This window comes from Haliotis rufescens, unplaced genomic scaffold (genome assembly GCF_023055435.1).
Source record: "Haliotis rufescens isolate VD_foot unplaced genomic scaffold, xgHalRufe1.0.p SCAF_33, whole genome shotgun sequence".
Classification (NCBI taxonomy): domain Eukaryota; kingdom Metazoa; phylum Mollusca; class Gastropoda; order Lepetellida; family Haliotidae; genus Haliotis; species Haliotis rufescens.
The window spans coordinates 4,126,424-4,135,687 of record NW_025964035.1 but is presented as its reverse complement, the minus strand read 5'-3'; the positions used below and the strand labels follow the sequence as shown (position 1 = coordinate 4,135,687).

Here is a 9,264-nt window from a genome sequence, read left to right as displayed (position 1 = left end):
TTGCGGAGTGCGGCGTTAAACAACCAACCAACCAACCAACCACAAATGAACATACTGTTATACGATGCTCATGAACGCATAACATTGGCCCATGACTCGAGATGCACCATTCGCTCGTGCAGGATTAGCTGGTTAAGTTTGGAAATCACGCGCAGCATATCGTGATAAGAATAAAGACACTCGATTGTAACATTTGCCTGATTGTTAGTTTTGTCTTTAATTGGTACATACTGGAAACATCTCTTACATACTTCATATGTGTCGATGGTTCGGGTTTCTTTTGGCGGTGAGTAGTTATATGACGGACGCGCACCATTTAAAGTGACGCGCCGTTGACCTGGAAACATTTCCCTTCTTTGAGCCTAATAATGTCCAGTTTGATTGATAGTTACTTACTACATGGCCAACCGATTACTAAAGCAATAGTCAAAGATATTAGTAGTGTTTCATTACTTTATTCAAAGTATAAATGTAGAATGACTGTAAGGGAGAAAGTGACAACAATGTTGGTTTCAGCTTATGACATCAACGAACACGGTAATATACTGACAAAGTCAAGATGGTATCTTGGACGAATGTAAGATTCGACCCACGCCATGTCTTCTTAAACCACAGTGCTACCAGTCACAGTTCAGTGGTTATAATGTATACACGATGTATAACGGTGCAATGACGATGAAACAATACAATATATGGACAATGTATGGATCTGAGTGTGTGTAAGCAGGAAGCTCTCTTCAAGTTAGACACAATTTATGGATAAGAACTTCTTTAATTACTGCGAAGGCGACGTTTCGGTATAGATCCTTATAGCTTTGTCAATCAAGACTTGTCAAGTGCTCTATCCCGAAAACCGAAACGTCGCCTTTACAGCAATTAAAGAAGTTGTTATCCATAAATCGTGTCCACTTTGGCATCCGTCAACTTCTAAGTAATGACTATCAAACAATTCAGGACGCTTTCTTGTTGTTAACGGTACACTCAGCAATAAAGCTGGGTAGCTGCTTTCTAAGCAGGACAGGTTCTTGTTTTTACACGTAGCTACACACGCGATGTTGTCAAGGTAGTTGGTCTCTCAGCAGGACACTTTCTTCTTGTTAACGTAGAATGCATAACGACAGCCCCCGCAGTAGCTTTCACTGTAAGGCAGAAGGGTAGAGTGAGTGGGTGAGTTGGGTTTTACAATATTCCAGTTATATCACGGCGTGTCAGCTTAATTTTGGAGGAAAACCCGAATTGATGCAGGTCTCAGACGTTTACCACTTCGGAGAAACCCACGAGGACGGGTATGGTGCTGTCAAACCTAGAACTGGGATTCGAACCCAGAGAAGGGTAGAGATTGAACAAATGTATACGGTCATGTTTAAACAGTTAGCAAACGGTTAGTCGGCTTGGGCACCGACATTTTTCTACCCACATTTACATGCCTTGGAAGTGCCATCATCGTACGTTTTGTTTGTTTGTTTGTTGTTTAACGCCGCACACAGCAGTATTCCATCTATATGACGGTGGTCTGTAAATAATCGAGTCTGGACCAGACAATCCAGTGATTGACATCATGATCCACGCAATTATGATACGATGACGTGCATCAACCAAGTCAGCGAGCCTGACCACCCGATCCCGTTAGTCGCCTCTTACGACAAGCATATACGCCTTCTTACGAACGTCGCTATATAAGTGCAATAATCTTGGACGCGACGTTAAACCCAATTTCACCTCACCTCACCTTCTTACGACAAGCACGGGTTGCTAAAGACCTATTCTATCCCGGATCTTCACGGGTATTTTAACGGTTTCAGACCTATGGATCTGAGACATGTACACACAGGTAGCCATGTGACACATTGTTTTGGACGGTTGACGATTTCAGACCTATGGATCTGAGACACTTACACACAGGTAGCCATGTGACACATTGTTTTGGACGGTTGACGATTTCAGACCTATGGATCTGAGACACTTACACACAGGTAGCCATGTGACACATTGTTTTTGACGATTTCAGACCTATGGATCTGAGACACTTACACACAGGTAGCCATGGGGTACATTCGGCATTTGGCTCCAAGGCACGGTGGCATGTTACAATTGACCTTTGACACCCCCTTGGGACACGGAATAGACACTGAAATAAATATAAATCTTAAGAACCCAACTCCAACATCAAACATCAACATCAACATCAGATGAGATAGGAAAAGATCAGACAATGAAATCCCATGGGGAAATTCATATTGCACCTTTGATTATCAATAAAATATGAAAAAAATAATATTATATCACATTAAAATATGTATATACAGTAATACAGCGATACAGAACTGAGCTAAGGTTTTGTTATTAATATAATATATATATTTATATTCCGCAGGGTATCTGCTCAAATGCGGTTTTATTTTGTTCCCCGACCTGTGGATCCGTTTGCATGCCAGTTATCATTCTCGACTCCCTAGGGAGTATACAACCCAAGCTGCCGACGGGCGCTAGAGGGTGTTTACAAACCACCTCATATATTGGGTACCCATTCCCTGCCGAGTGAACAGAGACACATGTGAACACGTGCCAAGGGTGACACCAAACGTTTTGACACTTTTGTTTCGGGTGTATATGTACGTATTCATGTTTCGACCATCTGGTCATTTGCCATCGGACGAGTGGGTTCCTTTGAGTGTATGAACTGTTCATTAAGCTTAGTTGCATCAAGGTATCAAAATACGTATAAGACCTTTAGACAAACACATTTAATGGTAAAGCTGTAAGGTAATGATGTAACAAAAAAAAAGCTTTTACTCACAAAAACCTGACCCCGAGGAGCTTGACCCGGAACCGGAACCGGAACCAGTATTCATGGGGCTCATCACACCCATAACCGAAGAAGAAGCTGAAAAAAGACAGCTTGAGATGACAGGTGTTCATTAACCTCAACCGCCTTCATACCCCGGGGCACGGGTAGCCCAGTCGTCTAAGGTGCCGCGATTCGCTGTGCAGAGTTACGTCCCTTGGGCACGCCAGAAACCTATGATTGTGGGTTCGAATCCCGATTCGTTCGCCGGATTATGTTTCTAGGTTTGTCAGCACCATACCCGTGCTCGTGGGTTTCCTCGAAATGGTAAACGTCTGGAATCTGCATCACTTCGGGCTTTCCTCCCACATTAAGCTGACACGCCGTGATATAACTGGACTAATGTTAGAAGCGGCGTTTAACCAAACTCACTCACTCACTCACTCACTCACTCACTCACTCATACCCCCCCAAAAAAACTCTGGCCAAAGCACACATCATTCTTACTTGTCGGTGTCGACTTGTGAAAGCGTTTAAGTTAAACTCGTCTTAATCTATCGTGATTCGACAGCCTCCTTGGTCTGTAGATTTGTGTTTGTCCGGACAGCGGAAGGTTGATGGTTCGATTTCTGGCCGCGTCAAAATAAATATCGTTAAAACATGGTACCTGGCGCTCGGCACAATACAGGCACTGGTCGGCTTTGAATCAGTACACTGTGTCTAAGTGGGGTAGTCATGTTAAAGCTGCGGCATGGGATCTCGGTGGGCTAGCACTATAAATCGGCATCAGTCCGGACTAGTACAAGCAGCCATACACAGACACACACACACACACACACACACACACACACACACACACACACACACACACACACACACTCTCTCTCTCTCTCTCTCTCACACACACACACACACACACACACACACACACACACACACACACACGTGCATACACGTCGCTGTATAAGTGCAATAATCTTGGACGCGGAGTTAAACCCCAAACTCAGTGACTCAATGGACTCGAGACTCAGTGGACTGTGCTCATTAACCGTGAAGGGGTGCGCCGGTTGTGATTACATTATTTATGCCAAATGTTCATTCAGCCTCAACTGTTCTGAAGACCCTTTACTTACCTGGCTTACACATGCACGTGAGGCACCCCCTGCTGTCGCGCACGTAGCCGTCGGCACACAGCATGCTACAGTTAGGCTCCCTGCACACCACGGGGACAACTGGTTTGTCAGACAAAAAGGTAAAATGTAGAAAAACATTTAAAGTATAAATTTGAAACACAAACTTTCCTAATCCACAGTTGTCTCAAAATATATGCTGAATTAAAAAATACAGACCCGTTTCAGATAAGCCAAATTTGGAAATGTCCTCCACCTGTCTACCACAAAACCTTCTGAAAGCTTTACTGAGGCCTCGATTGATGTTACCCACATTCACACAGCGCAGCTGTTACCAAACATTCTTTAAATAGACGTGCAGGTATAACCATGTTTTGGACATCTATAATGTGTGTCCAATGGATGCCAGGTGTACATTATATTAGAACCACTGAGAACCATGACAGGAAAATGCATGAGAGGTAAGCGTTGATTATGAGGTATATATCAGAGAAGACAAACAAAAATGAAAGAGCGGGAAGCAATGGAAGAAATGGATGTCTACGCGTTGATCTGCTATTTGAAGAAGAAAAAGATTTATTTATGCCGACCCTCTGCGCAGAGCTGCTCTATTGTGTGTGGCGGCCTTAAGACATACGAGGGGCGTTCAATAAGTTTTGCTACTTCAATATAAGACCAAGTCGCAGAATATCTTTTGCACTTTTATTTTTCAATATAATCTCCATTCACCTCAATACACTTACTAGTATTCCATTTGTTCTTCAAGCTTTCAATACCACTTTTATAGAAATCCGCAGATTGGCCCTCAAACCACACCTCTGTGGCAGCCTTTATGTCCTCGTCATCCTGGAAGCGTCTTCCACGTAGGGCAGATTTCATTTGCCGGGACAGGAAATAGTCACTGGGGGCTAAGTCTGGGCTCTAGGGTGGGTGATTTAACTGTACAGCCCAGACTTAGACCCCAGTGACAGTGGTCTTATATTGAAGTTGCAAAACTTATTGAACGCCCCTCGTACATTGTGCATTTCTCGTGCAGATTTGGCATATGGCGCAGGAATGAATGTACTTACGTAATATTGGTCTGTTTACTACAGGAGCTGTGAAGATAAATTGAAACATAGTACATGATACTCACAAATAAGCTGCAGGGAAAAAGAAAATATATATTTGAAAATTGGATTTCAATTAAAAATCACAAACGTTATCAACGTTACTATGCTGAAAACAGTCGCCGAAGAACTGTGAACTTAAGGTCCAGAACACAACTATGATACCCGTATCAAATATATGACCATCGATTAACCATTTCGTTGTTTCTTTCATTTTTAGCCACCATCAAACAGGGATGTATACTTTCTTTAGTCGTCAGTTTACATGACACCATGATCGGTATCCTTAATATGTTTGTTTGTTTGTTTGTTTGTTGTTTAACGCCGCACTCAGCAATATTTAAGCTATATGACGGCGGTCTGTAAATATACGCGTCTGGACCAGACAACCCAGTGATTGACATAATTGAGCATCGATCCTTGCGATTGGGATCGATGACATGCATCAACCAAGTCAGCAAGCCTGACCACCCGATCCCGTTAGGCGCCTCTTACGACAAGCATAGTCGCCTTTTACGGCAAGCATGGGTTGCTGAAGACCTATTCTACCCCGGTATAAAGTACAATTATTTTGAACGCGACGTTAAACCCCATTCACCTTACCTTTGGAATACCCCAAGGGGGTATAAAACAATGATATCTTGAAATACCCCGTCGGGGTATAAAACAATGATACCTTTGGAATACCCCAAGGGGGTATAAAACAATGATACTTACGTGTTTTACACTGACAGAGTTTACATCCCATCATATCTCTTTTGTAGCCGGAAGGACAGTTTTTGCCACACATGAACCCCGGACAGCCTCCAAACATCATGGAGCGTGCGGGGGCTGCAGGGGAGATAGCACCATCGGTTACTAAACTCAAAACGTCGATGTCATTATTCAGTCTCGATTGTCTTCCGAAACAGATTTCATGGGCGTAAAAGGCAAAAAAGAGATGCTAATTACATGAATGACCATTGAGAATCAGTGATGGCACCAGGTGTTCGCGAAAAGGTTGGTTGGTTTGTTGTCTAACGCCGCACTCAGCAATATTCCAGCTATATGACGGCGGTCTGTAAATAATCGAGTCTGCACCAGACAATCCAGTGGTTGATATCATGAGCATCGATCCAAGCTATTGGGATCGATGGCATGCATCAACCAAGTCAGCGAGCCTGACCACCCGATCCCGTTAGTCGCCTTTTACGACAAGCATAGTCACCTTTTACGGAAAGTATGGGTTGCTGAAGACCTATTCTACCCCGAACCTTCAAGGGTCGGTTCGAATCCTGGATTCTCCTGGTATGTGATACTTAGTGGCAGTGTTCCCAGCTTGTCGGTTTTCCAAGTCTTAAACAACAAGTATTAATGTGTCTTTAACACTCCTCGTCCAAACTATAGTAAACCATAGGTTATTACGACCCCAACAATAAAACTCAATTAATAGCAAATGCGATAATTTATCCAACAAAAAGAGTCTGAGAACTCAATGATTTGGGATAAACCTGGTTATTCCGACTACAAGACATCACGCTAGATTCACTTACCTACTAGCGTCGTACATAGCAGGCACAGCAGACAGGCTTGTAGAAGTACATCCATTGTTGTAAACGTTCTCTCAATGGCTTGGAAAGACAATTTCTCACAGCGACCGCTCACACACTTATATACACATGGATCGTGACAAAAGCCACTTGTAAAACCAAGACTTCTTTAAAGTTAAACCAATGTCAAATGTACGAAACAAGAAGTTCGGAGCCTTTCAAGGAACTCGCGAGCGTTTGTTAGTATTTGGATTAAGCTGTCAACAAGTACATTGTACTGTCCCTACGGTCAAAGAGTTGTCTCAAAAACATCACCTGAAGCAGATTTTTGGTAAGGAAATGTGACTTGGAAGTCAATACCGGTTGTTTTAGCTTCAGTGTTAGAATGCAAGTGTATGGAATGATAAGAGTACTAATATTGCTTAAAACAAACAAAACATTGAAGGATGTAACTTTTGACCAGGGATGTTTACTTTGAACAAACCTTGATTATTGAACGTGTTGTGCGGAGAACGCTTCCGTGTGTGAAGTCCATCTACGTTTAGACTAGGAAGGGCCGATACCTTACTGTCTACACATCACGGAAATACGCCATTCGCTACATCCTCAAGCACTTGACTGATTCTGTTAGGTATTATGTGGGAAAACCTCGTCCTCGCACGTATCATAGCCCCGGTCAACATTGTAATCACGAATGAATACGTGTTCTTCTGGAGTGAGTGAGTGAGTTGGGTTTAACGCCGCTTCTACCATTATTCCAGTTATATCGCGGCGTGTTAGCTTAATGTGGGAGGAAAGCCCGAAGTGATGCAGGTCTTAGACGTTTACCACTTCGGTGAAACCCACGAGCACGGGTATGGAGCTGACAAACCTAGAAACATAATCGGGGCGAACCGGGATTCGAACCCACAATCATAGGTTTCTGACGTGCCCAAGGGACGCAACTCTGCACAGCGAATCGCGGCGCCAAAGACGACTGGTTCTTTTGGACAATGTTGGCGTTTTATATTGAATGTGCTATTCAGTCTCGGAGACATGTTATCATTTTCAGTTTCAAAATAAATTAAATAAAATAAAATAAATAATCAAACAACCATAATGATAATAATATCAGTATAAGTACTATTAATTACACGAACATGATGGGTCATCTACAAATGCCACTGATAATAATAGTTATAATAATTATGATACTAGTAATAATATGGCCAACTTAACCGGGTGGAAAAGAAACTACACCTCTCAGTTGATTTTATCCTATGTTTGATGTTCAGTTGAAAATATCTTAAGATAGGGATATTATTTAAAAAAATGAACAGTGCTGGCGTTTAGTCAACAGTCGGAGAATATTTCTACATGGTTTTATTTGATAAAATATGGTATAAGTTTAAACTTCTATAATAAAAACAAGTCTTCAGAAGAATACAAATTGATTACCCCCACCCCATCAATAGTTACTGACGCTCACCTTCCACATTAAACTAATGAAATCGGATATATTTCTGCTTAATAGAAATATAGACATAAATGTTTACACTAATTCCTTTCTGTTATTTTGTTAACCTTCACTGGTGAATAGATATACAGACACTCTTGTGGTGAGAGAACAGCTATTAGTTTTAGAGGTTTGACCTGGACAAACACACCACTATGAACAGAGTCTAAGTCAAACGTATTGCCATGGAAACGGAAAAAAATAAACTTCTAAAACTCCTACATAGCAAGAGGCGTAGGCCCGGTAAACCAACCTAGTCTTTGTGTGTGCAATGTTACATTAAAGGTGAGGTGAAATGGGGTTTAACGTCGCGTCCAAGGTTATTGCACTTATATAGCAACGTACATGTAACGGGATCGGGTGGTCTGGCTCGCTGACTTGGTTGATGCAATTAGGATACGATGACATGCATCAACCAAGTCAGCGAGCCTGACCACCCGATCCCGTTAGACGCCTCTTATGACAAGTATACTCGCCTTTTACGACAAGCATGGGTTGCTGTAGACCTATTCTACCCCGGCTTTTCACGGGTGTTCTTTAAGTGAGTTAGTGGGTGAGTGAGTTAATATTTTACTTAGCACGTCAAAACAGTTGCAGTATAAAACAACCCATACAGTTAAATGTAAAACACTTATAGATAACAACATGAAGTACAATAGTAGCATGTTATTTCAACACGTACTATGTACATGCATTCAGAATTTACATGCTGATCGATTTCCCTTAGATACTATTATTTAAAACTCAAATTTCCTGCCTTAAAATACAAATCCCTTTCGATTGGAAAGTCCACGCAGAGAAGCAAAATATGCTTGATAGTTAAACTTTCGTCGTGAGGTTTCAGCAGATATTCATGGGTAAAACGACAATGGCCAATATTGTGACATTGTCGCAAAATGACCTCATCGTATCTTGACTGAATACAGACAAGCAGGTATAACCGATTGTTGGTTTGAAGTTTATTTTTTATGTCGGTGTCCCGAAAATAGCTTTTTATTATTGATTTTATATCACTGTATGGGATAACACGGTAGAGATAATACCTTGTCAGGAACTGCCTCAGCTGCTGCATCGGGTTTTGCGTTACCAGCTTATACCAACATGGCTGGGAAACCAACGAAAGAAGATGTCGCATTGACCAGTAGAAATGTCGTTATGTAGTTCCCAAGTCTCTGGAATTAATGTATTACTTTAGGAAATACTTTTAAGTGCCTGT

The 9,264-nt window shown here is 42.0% G+C and overlaps 1 protein-coding gene across 2 annotated transcripts; it reads right to left on the bottom strand.

The window, feature by feature from the left end:
• Positions 1 to 439: 439 nt before the first annotated feature.
• Positions 440 to 6,688, bottom strand: LOC124117553 (cysteine-rich motor neuron 1 protein-like). 2 transcript variants are annotated; one of them, XM_048380836.1, is made up of 7 exons: positions 6,557 to 6,687; positions 5,742 to 5,855; positions 4,986 to 5,012; positions 3,919 to 4,017; positions 2,798 to 2,884; positions 2,032 to 2,128; positions 440 to 1,139 (listed from the first exon to the last, which is right to left on the bottom strand). In XM_048380836.1, the coding sequence occupies exons 1-7, from the start codon at positions 6,609 to 6,611 to the stop codon at positions 1,076 to 1,078; spliced, it is 543 nt and encodes a 180-aa protein (XP_048236793.1). In that variant the 5' UTR covers positions 6,612 to 6,687; the 3' UTR covers positions 440 to 1,075. The 2 variants fall into 2 exon arrangements, with proteins under 2 accessions (XP_048236793.1, XP_048236794.1); XM_048380837.1 differs by lacking the exon at positions 5,742 to 5,855 and having other exon boundaries at positions 6,557 to 6,688.
• Between the last annotated feature and the right edge of the window lie 2,576 nt (positions 6,689 to 9,264).

Bases quoted from the DNA above. Each gene is read 5' to 3' on its own strand.
- LOC124117553 (XM_048380836.1), bottom strand. From the start codon at position 6,611: ATGGATGTACTTCTACAAGCCTGTCTGCTGTGCCTGCTATGTACGACG. The intron at 4,018-4,985 runs GTAAGTACATTC...CTGACAAACCAG, and splicing joins AGTAAACAGACCAATATTAC to TTGTCCCCGTGGTGTGCAGG. The intron at 2,885-3,918 runs GTAAGTAAAGGG...GTCTTTTTTCAG, and splicing joins CACGTGCATGTGTAAGCCAG to CTTCTTCTTCGGTTATGGGT.